We start from the raw sequence: 12,779 nt of genomic DNA, 5'->3' as shown, positions 1-12,779 counted from the left end.
GTGCTCGGCGCGCGCAAGGTGCTCGGCGCGCGCAAGGTGCTCGGCGCGCGCAAGGTGCTCGCGGGTTTCGGGGCCCTGCCGGGCTGAGGCGGCGTGGGCGCCCTGAGGGCCGGGCCGCCGCGCGGCGTCCCCGTCCCCGCGCTGGCCCGGCCCGGCCCCTCAGCTCCACCCCCTGCCTCCCCCTCCCGCCCGCTCGCGCCTCCTGAAAAGCCAGCCCGCCCGGGGCGGCGACGCAGAGCCGGGCCCGGCGCACGAGGCAGCCAGCGCGGCCATGACGGCGGAGAAGGCGCTGCCTCTGGGCAATGGGAAGGCTGCCGAGGAGGCGCGGGAGTCTGAGGCGCCGGGAGGCGGTGGCGGCGGGGGCGCGGCGGCCGCGCGCGATCCGCGCGACAAGCGCGACAAGGCGGTCCACGAACGCGGCCACTGGAACAACAAGGTGGAGTTCGTGCTGAGCGTGGCTGGGGAGATCATCGGGCTGGGCAACGTGTGGCGCTTCCCTTACCTGTGCTACAAGAACGGAGGAGGTGAGGCTGCACGCGCGACGTGAGGGAAAACGGGGAGGGTAAAGCAGCCCGGTGGGGGCGGGGAGCAAGGGGGTTAGCGCACGACCCCTCCCGCGCCTGCGTGTAGCGGGACCCTCGGGCGGGGCGGAGTGGGGGGAGAATGCCCGCAGTGGGCCACCTGGCGCTGGAGCTTTACCCATACTCGGCTAGGCTCGCCTATCCCAGGGCGCATGTGCACGCGCCTCTTCGCACCTGGATGTGCCGCCTGCTAGCACGCGGAGACTTGACAGCCAGGTGTGTTCTCTGGCAGCGTGAGGTGGAGGCCTAGGCTAGCAGCCCTTGCTTTTCGTACCTGCATTACTGTTAGGGGCAAGAGACAAATCCTTTGATCCTCAGCTTTCCTAACTGGAAACCAGCATGAAGAAAAGGGACTCTGATCATGATCTGAGAAGGCTCAGGTTTTGAGCTTTACTGAAATGCCAGACTCCGTAACAAGCTTTACCTACATCATCTCATTTCATCCTTAAAGTCATCTTTGCGGGCCTTGGTATACCCATTTTGCAGATGAGGATACAAAGGGTCAAAGAAATAACCCCATAAGAGGTAAAGATGGGATTCTGCCACCAAGACCTTCTTTTAAACTGGGATTGGACTGACAACAGGGAAAACTTTTAGGGGGGGCATTAATGTCTGATTTCCTGCCCAGTCTTTCATTGGCCCTTAAGGCCTTCACTAGGCCCCCTTTCTGGCCCATCTGGTGGAAACATTGGCACCAAGCAGTTTCTTTCACTGGTCTCAAGAGTCACCCACGACAAATAGCAACAATACTGATTTGATGTTTAGGAGATGCTTAGAGGTTGTGGAGCAGGGGACAGGGAAAGGAAGGTGATGAGACAATCGTTCCTAGTGACATGTCCAAGTTAGTTTGGTGGAGATGCTGCAGTGAATCCTCAAATCTTTCAGCTCAAGGACTCTAGGAGCCTCCACCTGTCATATTAGCAGGACGCATGGCAAGGGACCTTGTGATACCTTCTTGGGTGGCACAGTTTCTCTAAGGAAAAGCCTGTGTCTATGTATTCCTTTCTCTCTTTGCTGTGCCCCTGTTCCTCCAGCAGATCCCCAGATCCCAGTGAAGGTGGCTCAGAAGTTGGCTGGCAGGGACCACACTGTTAGGTTGCATGGAGCAGGACTTCCTGTGAGAGCAGTTGCAGGGAGAGCGAGAAGGGTACTGCTTGGCCCGGGGCCTTTCTTTGGAGACATTCATCCTGAAGGCACAGGCTGCTCCAAGCCTGCTCTGCACTGGTAATGAAGTGGCCACCGGTGTTGGTGGCTTGGCACAAGGGAGAGTGGGAGTGGCCTTGGAGACCCGGAACAAGCCCTGTGGCCTCAGCTGTGAGTTCTGCCTCTTCGCAGAGTCAGCCTTTATTAGCTGCCATATCTTCTTAGAAACCTGTGGAAACACTTTAGGGTAGTCCCAGGCAAAAACTGTTTTAACATCTTTTTTTAGTATAGGAAATTGTTAGGCCAAAACCAAATACGTGCCTAAAAGGAGAAAACAGAGTAAGTTGGGTTGATTAGAAATTCTGCACAGATTTTAAAAAAAAATGTTGTAGTGAGTAAAGTTTAAAAATTAGTCTTTTTTTTTTTTTTCCTCTGTAACTTGCCAAGAGTCTCTACTGGGTACACAGATATCCTGATTTAATTGAGCTAGTTATCTTAAGGATTGCTAGCTTTGTGAATACATGGACTAAAAGCCTTTCAGAAAGCGCCATCCGTTAGGTTCTAAAGGGTTCACAGGTAAACTACAATGTATTAGGGAACCTACTGCAGCTTGTCGTAAACACTTAGATTTATATTCAGCAAACAGACCCTCTTGTCCCTTTTTACACAGTTTTTCCTTCTGATAGTTGGAGTATCTATCAACTGCTTGCCTTTTAAAAAATACCTACACAGTTCTATTCATAGATCCCAACAATAGTTTAACGTATTTCTTTCCCAATGTGAAACTTAAAAAAAAAGTATCTTGCTGAAAAAAGCTAATACCCTTTCAAAATCTGGTAGATGTGGTCCTACTATCAGGATTGATCAAAATTGTTGTCATTCTAAGGTTAGAGCGACTTCATTTAGCAATAAGCAATTTCAGTTAAAGCTTCATTTGTGAGATCAGATGGTGGGGAATAGCATGTGTTTTCAGGCTTTGTTATTAGGTGGGTGAGAGAGAATGAGGGATTTGGAAAAAATCCCTTTCTGGTTATAATAGCTCATGTTCACCTCAGTTATTTAATTTGTTTCACAGAAAGGCCCAGGCAAGGGTATTGTGTGTATCAAGATAGGAGCACTAAAGCTTATGGTGGTCTTTTCTCAGACTGATTCAAAGTCAGCCTTTCTGAATAGATAGATTCTTGCTGCAAACCCCTTATAACTCAGCCCCATACCTGACCCTCATGTGCTGGGGACTGATACTGCTTATTGCACATCTCCTGGAGAATGCTTCTCTTAATGAAAACATTTTTTTATAGATTACTTCCAAAGTAAATAAGAAGAAGGGGTCCCCCTCACCTAGCCTGTTGAGGTTACTTTAGAATACAAAAGGACAATGTAAATGTTCAGAAAGGGAATGGATTTAACCTATGCTGGAGGGTGAAACATATAAATTGTAGAATCAAGGAAAGAACACACTTTTACATTATCATCTTAGATGTACATTTCTGTGAGAAGAGTGGTACAGATACTGAGTTTTAAAGCCCCATTTTACAGATGAAGAAGTTGAGGCTGGGAGATGGGAGGTAGATATAAAGACAGCACAGAGCCAGGGCCATGTTTTCTGACTGTGGTCCTCAAGGTGTGGACTTGACTTAAGCTCAGAGAGCATGTCTCACACATAGTTGGTGCTTATTAAAGATTTCTTGTGTCAAACTTGAAATAGTAGAGGCAATTTTAACCTCATTCCCTTACTTTGCATCCTTGTAGGGGCGTTCCTGATTCCCTACGTGGTGTTTTTTATTTGCTGTGGAATTCCTGTTTTTTTCTTGGAAACAGCTCTGGGACAATTCACTAGTGAAGGTGGCATTACATGTTGGAGGAAAGTTTGCCCTTTATTTGAAGGTAAGCATTGAGTTAGAAAATGAAATGATGCCTGGGTGATGTCAGGCTGTGAAAAGTAGCTGACACTGTTCTAACGAGGTGGAGAGAGACGCAAATCATTCCCTTTGTTCTTTCAGGCATTGGCTATGCAACACAGGTGATCGAGGCCCATCTAAACGTGTACTACATCATCATCCTGGCGTGGGCCATTTTCTACCTGAGCAACTGCTTCACTACTGAGCTCCCCTGGGCCACCTGTGGGCATGAGTGGAACACAGGTATGGCCCCCAGGGAGGGTCTCTCTGCTGGTCCTGCTGGGGGGCCTGGTATTAGGGGTATGCCTTTATCCTGGAGATCAATCCTGGCCTTTGGCCTCTTGACCTGAGTCTAGATTCCACTGAAATTGGAGGTCAGTTCTGCACTGGATCTGGTTGCATTCTGTGGGTTGCAGCCCTGAGCCTGAGCTGAGCCCTGGCCCAGGAATTGGCATGGGTGGAAGAATGGTGATGTGTTTTCCTCACTTGGCCAAATATAGAGACTGAGCCCTTTGCAGGCAGGTATGAGGGGTTCAGGCTCCACTTCCAGCCCTGCCTCTCTGGGTATCAGATTTTCCTCTGTAAAATGAAGGGGTTAGGCTAGATCAAGGGTTGCATACCAGGGGCCTACAGACAAACTAGGTTTTAGATCAGTGATCAGTGAATTTCAAAAATGTATTTGGTTGCCAAAATTTAAAAACCAGAAGACCTCACATGAAAATCCAGTCCAGCTTCTCTTGAAAAATTAAAAGAGCAATCTGGCAAGAGCAGACCCACATTCCCACATTCTTGCTTGGCAGCAATGCTCGGGCTAATAAGCAGTTGTCTTTGTTTTTTGTTTTTTTTTTTTAATATTTATATATTTGAGAGAGAGAATGAGATAGAGCATGAGAGGGGGGAGGATCAGAGGGAGAAGCAGACTCCCTGCTCAGCAGGGAGCCTGATGTGGGACTCGATCCCGGGACTCCAGGATCACGACCTGAGCCGAAGGCAGTCGCTTAACCAACTGAGCCACCCAGGTGCCCAGCAGTTGTCTTTGGATAAGGCCTCTGTCCTCAAGTTGGCCACAGTCTCTACCCAGCCCACATTACTTATTTACTTTACCTGTCTAACCCAGGTAGATATTTGAATTTACCACTCTCCCACTCCCTTGAGTGGATAACTTTTTAGATCACTTTGGATTCTAATGTGCTGTTTGCTTTTTAATTTGTTCATCCTATCAAGATTGAGTCTTATAATCCAGGGAAGGCAAATAACATGTTCAATCCCTATCTGTGATGGCCATGCTCAGAGCAGACATCACTAATCGATTGTAGAACTCCATTATGAGTCTAGTCTTGGCCTCAGAACCTTCTCAGCAGTGTTCCAGGCAGCCACTGCCTTTTGACTGGAGTTGGCACACGTGCTTTAAGCTGTTCACCATCTGTGTTATAACCTGTGGTTAGGTTGTCCCTGGAAGTGACCTGTCATCCTGAAGGCTGAGATATAGTAAGGCTGGGTAGAACATTGGTTACCAGCAGAAGGAACAGTAGCAATTAGGCCTATAAAGTGCTGTGAAGTAGCTTCTAGTCCTGCATGATTTTATCTTGTTCCCACCCATTGCATTTTGTGGCTGTCTCACTGTCTCTCTTGAGGGACCTAGTTCTTAACCTTTCTTTGGCCAGGGACTTCATAGAGATATTTATCAAATTAAAATTCAAGGGTATACTCTTGGAGGCCTGTGAGTCCTCCATGATAATTTAATTGTGTGTGTTTATTTTGAGGACACTCTAAAAATATGCACATGTTGTGGATTCTGTGTACAACCATCTTATAACTGAGGACAGTCAGGAGATTCAGTGCCTGACTGTGCGTGTTTGCAACTTAAGATGTGTTCTTGATAAATAGGATGACAATGGCCAATGGAGAAGAGCAGAGAGATTTAATTTATAAATGGTGCTTTGGTACTAAGTGAAGTCCAGTTAAGAATGTAGCAAACTGTAAGAATGAAGATATTGTGAAAGTGTGACCAGGAAAAAATGGTAGAATTGAATCTCTGGTAGCCAGTGGAAGAATAGGCAAGCTGAACTCAATAGACCCTGCCTCCTCCCTATTGATTCCATTTTTCTGTTGGGAAATCCATTTAACTTCACAAAATGGCATTATCTTACATATCCATTTTATGCTATCAATTTGAATTGTCTTCTGTAGTTGATATTTAATGTATAAACTTAATTCTGGTTTTATAGTTGTATGAATACTATAATACTATAATCACTCATTTATTTGTACATAATTAAATGTCATTTTAATAAAAATACCTTGTCAATGTTGGATGTCTGAGAGGTTTTTTTACTCCAGAAAAAAAAAAAATGAGAAACCTTATTTTAGAGACTGATCAAAATTAAGGGCTCCTCTCCCTGGAAAAAGGCACAAGGGCACCTATAATCTCAGGTTTTCAGACTCCTTTTAAGGACTTTGTGGACCCCACAGACCTCCCTCCTTTCAGAAGATGGTTAGTACTTGCCAAGGGGAGCAGGAAGGAGGCTGATGATCGGAGGACATTTCCCCAGCAGACTGAGAACCTTTCTTCCCCTGGTTTGCAGCCCCCTTTCTCTAATAGTGTGTGAACTGTTGTGATGTGTCAAACATCAGGTGTAGGAGGTGCTTCCTGCTCCAGAGTTTACAGATGTGGTTGGAAGGTATGTACACGTGCGAGGAGAGAGCAGTGCCCGTGTGAGGTGGAACGCTGCTGGCTCTATGCTCACCCCACTGCTGGGTGCAGGGCCTCCACAGTGAATGTTGCAGCTGCCCTTGGGGAGTTCACAGTCTGGCGGTGGCTGAGATGCCTCTGTAACCAGGGGTGCTGTAAAGAGGTATGGGTCCCCTGGTGGGGAACCGAGCTGGGTGATGACTGTAACAAAGCAGATGGAGCCCTGGCTTGAGTTGACTCCCCGTTCTGTCCCTAGTTGGCTGGTGATTTTGTAGAGGAGGGAGAGGGTATAGATGTGGGTCCCTTGACTATTAATGAACCTTAAGATTCTCCTCTTCAAAAGGAGTTGGAGAAGGTGGTTCCTTGGAGGGCCTTTAAATCCTAATTTTCTTAGAATTCAGGGGGAGGGAGATTGAGGAAATCTTTCTGGAGGAGGGGGTTGATCTGGACCATTAAGGTTAAACAGCTGGATGTTTGAAATTCAAATCCCCCTTGGTCATCAAGTTTCATGAAATGAAGAGACATTGAACAAATCTTTTCTTGGATTGACTGATCAATTGAGGGAATGGTGAAGAAAGCCGAAATCCTTTACACATACAGGCTCATGACATTTCATCTAGTTATCACGTATTTTTGAGGCAGCTGCAATGTTAGTGAAGGAAAACTGAGCTCAAATGCATTACGGTCAGAGGGACACCATGGCTGACCCACTTTAGTCCCTCCATTCCTGCTGGGGCCACTGGGCAGGACAGAAATGCCATGGACAGGCCTTCAGTAGGGAAATAGAAAAGAGGAAAGGAAATTAGGGAGCAAGGTAGGAGGAAGGAGTTTAATAGGGCCTATGGGGTGGGAATGAGAGAACGTGCCCTGCCCCCCAAACTTTTCCTCCTGTTCTAATCAGACCAGATCTCTCTCTTAAACTGTTAAGCTATTGATTTCCTTCCCCAGTGTTCTCTGAGGCATGTTTGCTTGGAGCGGCTAGGTAAAACCACCTGGTTGCATCATCAAATCTGAATGTTTCCCAAGATCCAGCCCTTGCAGAGGTTAATCTTCTATTTCTTGTCTTGTTTCCACTGTAGAGAATTGTGTGGAGTTCCAGAAACTGAACATGAGCAACCACAGTCATGTGTCCCTGCAGAATGCCACCTCTCCCGTCATGGAGTTTTGGGAGTAAGTGGAAAATGACTTGTGTCCCTTGGCCTGTGAGGCCTCTGTCCTGGTTCTGCTCAGTTAACATTGCTCCCACCCTGGGAAAAGCCTGACCTCTTCTTTCTTCGACTTTGCACTACCTAGCTTCTGTGGGCATTTGATGGCTTTGGAGATTTTAGAGGTTTCCCAAAGGAGCAGATGAGAGAAATGATTTTTTGTTGTTTGATGACGTGTCAGCATGCCTGGTTGCTTATTAGGGTAAGAAGTGCTTGGTAAAAATGGTAGTTAAAAAAAGGCATTTTTAACAAAAGAGGAGACAGCATGTTTGTGATAAGCTAAGTCAAAACTATATTTAGCCTGGAAAGCAGAAGTCTGGGTGGGGCAAGGGAAGGGAGATTCGTTTTCTTTCAGTAGCTGAGGTGTCATGCCCAAACGAAGCAGATCAACGTTAATGGATAGAGGTTATAAAGAGGCCAGTTTCAAATGTGCTTAAAGTAAGAGCTTAGTTTCACAGCATTGTCTGCAAGTACTTCCGAAGGTTGTGATCACTCATCTCTGAAAGTGTTCAGCTAGCGGAGGACTGCTAATCGTTGTTGGGGAGGTGTCTGAATCCACCCACATTACAGGCAGTAATTGTGCGGATGGGCATTTTCTCAGAGGTGGGCATTCTTTGTTAGTATTCCAGAGGGGTCTATGACCTAGCAGTTACCGGCTGCTACATATGGTTATAGAAGCCATTCACTGCACAACCCTGGGGGCATCATTTATATTGTGAAATGTGTGCTCCAGAATTGTGCCTTACCAACCTGCGTAACAGAACACAGTGGCCCTGACACAGGATCTTCTGAATAGAGGTAGCAGGATCCCTTGTTCAAGGTACTGAGGAGATGCTTCCTCTCTGAGTCAGAGGTTGGGCTAAATGCTTTCTGAGGCTTTTCAATCTGAAAAAAACTATGGCTTTATTCAAAAACATCCCCTACCCTAATCCCTAATGCTGATTATAAGTAGTGTAGAGGAGCAGTGGTTTTATAAGTGATTTTAATTCTCTTCCCAGATACCATTCATCTCCTTCGCTCTTTAGAGGTCATGATGCTGACTTTAGACTTAGCAGTCTCATGTTTACACTTGATATGTGTGTGTGTGTGTATCTCACACATCTATATACACATTATATACTAATATGTAATTATGTATACAAATAGTACCTAGATCTTTCTTGCCTGTTTAAAAATATTATATTGATGGTATCCATTATTTATATTTTCTTACAATTTTGTTTCTTTGCTCGGTATTGGTTTTGAGATGTTCCCATGCTGATACATGTAGCTTTGGTTCATTTATTTTTTCCTGCTATATAGTATTTGAGTGTATAAAAAGACTACATTGTGTTTAGCTGGCTCCTCTTGATGGGGATTTGAACTTTCTCCTGTTTCCCACTGTTATTAAGCACAAAATAAATGTCTTGTCTGTGCTTCCCTGTGTGCGTGAATTAAGGTTTCTATGTGGTATACTTAAGAGTGGAATTGCTAGTAGTAGGGTGCATGCATCATGGGTTTTATCAGATAATGTCAAATTGCTTTCTGAAAGGATCATTCTGATTTACTCTCTAAACAATAGTGTATGAGAAGTTTACTGTTCCATATTCTACACAGCACTTGGTCTTGTTGATTTTTAAATTTTGAATCTTAGTATTTTAAATTTGCATTCCTCTAATTACTTGTGAAATAATTAAAACATTTCATGATTTTTCCTCTATTTGGGTGCCTCATCTGTGAACTTCCTGCTCATATCTTTTTCTTTTTGGATTGTCTTTTCTCATGGATAGGAATTCTTGATACATTCTAGATACTAGTATCTTGATACATTCTAGATGTAAGTATGCTGCAAATAGCTTTTCCTACTGTGTGACTTTCCTTACTTATGGCATATAGGAGTTTCAACTTTATTGAAGTCAAATTTGCCAGTCTCTTCTTTTTGGGTTGCATAGTTGACATCTTATTTAAGATATATTTCCCTACCCCAAAGTTGTAAAAATCTTGTATATTTTCTTCCAAGAGTTTTAAACATTTTATGTTTTTATATTTAGGAATATAATCTACCTGGGATTTTATTTTTGCATATGATGTGATGTAGGAGTTCAGCATTGTTGTTGTTTTTTAATATAAATTACCAATTTCTCCCACAGTATTTACTGAGTCATTCATCTTTTCCCTATTGATTTGTAATGATGTCTTCCATTTATAGTTTTCCTAAAAGTACAGGTCTGTTTTGGGGCCTTCTGTTCTGTTCCATTGGTGTCTTTGGCTAATTATGTGTTAATACCATGCCTATACTTTTATTGTAAGCCTGGAGCTGGTAAGACAGGTCCCTCACTTTGTTCTTTTCCAAAATGGCCTTCCAAATGAATTTTAGATTCAGCTTTCAGGTTAAACAACAATAAAGAACAAAACAACTCCATGGGGATTTTGGTTGGAATATATTGAATTTATAGGTAATTTGAAGAAAATTGACATCTTTATGATTGAGCCTTTCTGTCCATGAACATGGTATAGCTCTCCATTTATTTAGGTTTTTTAAAATGCACAATACAGTAGTATTACTTAAAGCAGCATGAGAATCACCTGGTTAGAAGTGCAGATTCTCTAGTCCTCCCCAAACCTACTGAGTCATAGTCCCAAATATAGCATACATAAGACATGTGCTAGAGAGGAGGCTACTGTGATGGGTGGGCCTGTTTGGCCTTTCCCAGCCCCATGGGACTATGATTTTCTACCTGCACATTTGAGGGTCTGTGAAACAGGGTCTCTGTGCTTCCTTAGAGAGTCCATACAGAAACCTCACACTTGACAAGATCTCTGTGTAACTTACCATTGTTTTGCACCATTTATTTCCTTTGTAATATATGTGTATATATATGTATATATATATATAAAACCTCAGTTAAATCATTTTTGGGGCAATGTATTTGTTTGTTGTCTGTATTCTCCAAAAGGTAGTCATAAAGCAACACCTTGTTTGGCTTCACTTACTACTGCTGGTCTATGGAAGATCCCCCAATGAATATTTACAGAATGGATAAACAGGAGGAAGGCAGGCAGGCAATATATTCTAGAAGATACTGCAAGAGAAGTCGGAGTGGGCTCTGGCAAGAACTCATGCAATATCCATATCACCTACTTATTTGGACACCAAGTGATGGGAGGAGAGAGCTAATCTGCATCCTTATGTGTAACTGGACCTTTTGGCCTACCACTTGGCCATTCCAGATGAAAGTCTATGGGAGAATGAACCAGTGGTTTTAGTTTTCTATTAGACTGCATCTGTGTTATGTGTGCAGTGTTGAATTCTGCATCCTAAAAGTACTCAAATACTGGTGTGACACTCACCTTTTCATAAGATGCTTAAGATGCTTTTGTCAGACAGCTCTAATTCATCTTTTCCCAGAGATGAGCTTGGAACAGAGACTCTGTGAGCTGTTCGTAACATCCTATGAAAAGCTGTTGGGGCCTCATAAATTTGAGAAGGGCCAAAAGCTGTGCTCTTTAGCAAGAACATCTGTTATCTTTGACTCAAATCCCCTGACATATTTTCCTATGGAAGCATTTGGAATCTTTCCCTTCCTTCTTCCACTGCACCCCCACTCCCTGAATGCTAGCAGTCCACAAAACACAGTTTGACACATACTTTGTTGGGAAAGAGTTCTTCCTTAAATTCAGCTGACAGTTTTCTTCTGGGGCTTTGGATAGAGCATGCCTAATTCCTTGCCAGTGTGACAGCTCTTCAAGTATTGGATCAAGTTTCCTCAGAAGCATCTCTTCTTTGATTCTTTTTGCTATTTCCCTGTGTGGCCTTCCCTCGGTTCAGGTCCCAGGTGTGCTCCTGCTGCCTTTCCTGACTGCCTCTAACTTCAGGGCCATACTGCTTGATCCAAATAGACTTCCTCAGCTGCCTGCCCATTCACTCATTCCACAAATGTCTGAACTCCTGGTACCTGAACATAGGAAGGACTATTGCACATTTGGAGGAGGCAGAAATGTGAGATGCGGTTCTAGCCCTCTAGAAGCAGAGGTGAGACAAGTCCTACCATAAAATCGGTTACAAGGTGCTACTTCCCTGCCCATGACTGGCCATGGTTCACCTTGACCTTGGATACCTGGCCCAACCTGCCTCCTGCCCCATCTTAAAGGTTCATTTCCTTTTTCAGGGTATAAATTGTTGGCTTAGCCAGTGAGAACAGTTCTGGCCCTGGGTCAGTCTTGGATTCTTGCTCAGGCAGGGGGTCTAGGGGACAGGGGCAGTTTGTCTTTCTGATGTCATATTTCAAAATTAGGCCATCCTGGTTTTCTTAGTAACTCATTATGCATCTGGCACCTGAGCATTTATCTAAATACGTTTGCAGTTCTAAATGTTAAGCCCATGTCGTCTGGTGGGATCGAGTATTGTCTAGTATGTAACCAGCATCATGGCAGCAGATGGCCTTTGGGCTTCTTCACTTAAGGCCTTGAATCCCATTGGTCCACAGGTCTTCAGCAAGTCCATGTTTGCTGTGTATACAATTGAAATCACTGTTGCACGGTGTCCATTCAACCGGCATTTGTTGAGTACATACTGTGTGCTGGGCCTGAATTAAGCTCTAAGTGTTTTCAGTTCTATATCTTTATTCGGAAGGATGAGGTTTTATCTTTCTGGTTTATCTTCACTGGATGAGTTTTTAAAACTTAATTGTTTCTAAATCATGTGGCCACTTGATTTTCTTTGGACACAAATTTTGGGAGGCAGAGGAGCTGGAGTGAAACCCTGATTCTTTCTGTGGCCCAGGGCCCGGCCCTGCCTCCCTCTCAGACTCTTTCCCCATTGCCTTCCTCTGCACCGGCCTTCTTTCTGTCCGTTGTATGTGCTTGTCCCACTCTCGGTCACGGGCCTTGTTGTTCTGTTTGTTTAGAAGACTCCTCACCTGATGCTTAGGTGTCTGGCTCCTTCTTTTCATTATGTCCTAATGCAGATGTCATTTGCAATGCCCTTTCTGACCATCCCAGCTACATCAGCGCTCAGCCCCTCTCAGCCCCATCACTCTGTTCTATTGTCTACATAGCACTTACTGAAATCTTCATGTCTTTGTTTACTTGCACGTTTTCTCCCTCCATGAGAATATAAGCCCCATGCCAGCAAGGATTGCCCTTGTTTGTTCCCTCTTGTTCTGCCAGCACATTCTACATGCTTAATATTAGTTGAGATGGATGAGTGGAGGAGGGAATAAATGAATGGACAGATGTTTTTTATTTTAACACCTCAGAGTTCGGAGTTCATTGTCCCCAT

The 12,779-nt window shown here is 44.5% G+C and overlaps 1 protein-coding gene across 1 annotated transcript in view; it reads left to right on the top strand.

Moving 5' to 3' along the window:
* The first annotated feature begins 271 nt into the window (after positions 1–271).
* Positions 272–12,779, top strand: part of SLC6A11 (solute carrier family 6 member 11) — a 132,765-nt gene continuing 120,257 nt past the window's right edge. Inside the window, exons 1-4 of the mRNA XM_028101756.2 lie at positions 272–524; positions 3,474–3,608; positions 3,725–3,865; positions 7,394–7,484. Of these exons, the coding sequence (XP_027957557.1) occupies positions 272–524; positions 3,474–3,608; positions 3,725–3,865; positions 7,394–7,484 (620 nt within the window). The remainder of the gene's footprint in view (positions 525–3,473; positions 3,609–3,724; positions 3,866–7,393; positions 7,485–12,779) is intronic.

Source organism: Eumetopias jubatus, unplaced genomic scaffold (assembly GCF_037043125.1).
Source record: "Eumetopias jubatus isolate StellerSeaLion01/CBP00866 unplaced genomic scaffold, mEumJub1_p1.0 scaffold_1, whole genome shotgun sequence".
NCBI lineage: Eukaryota > Metazoa > Chordata > Mammalia > Carnivora > Otariidae > Eumetopias > Eumetopias jubatus.
The sequence above is the reverse complement of the archived record's forward strand: the minus strand, read 5'-3'. Positions and strand labels throughout refer to the sequence as shown.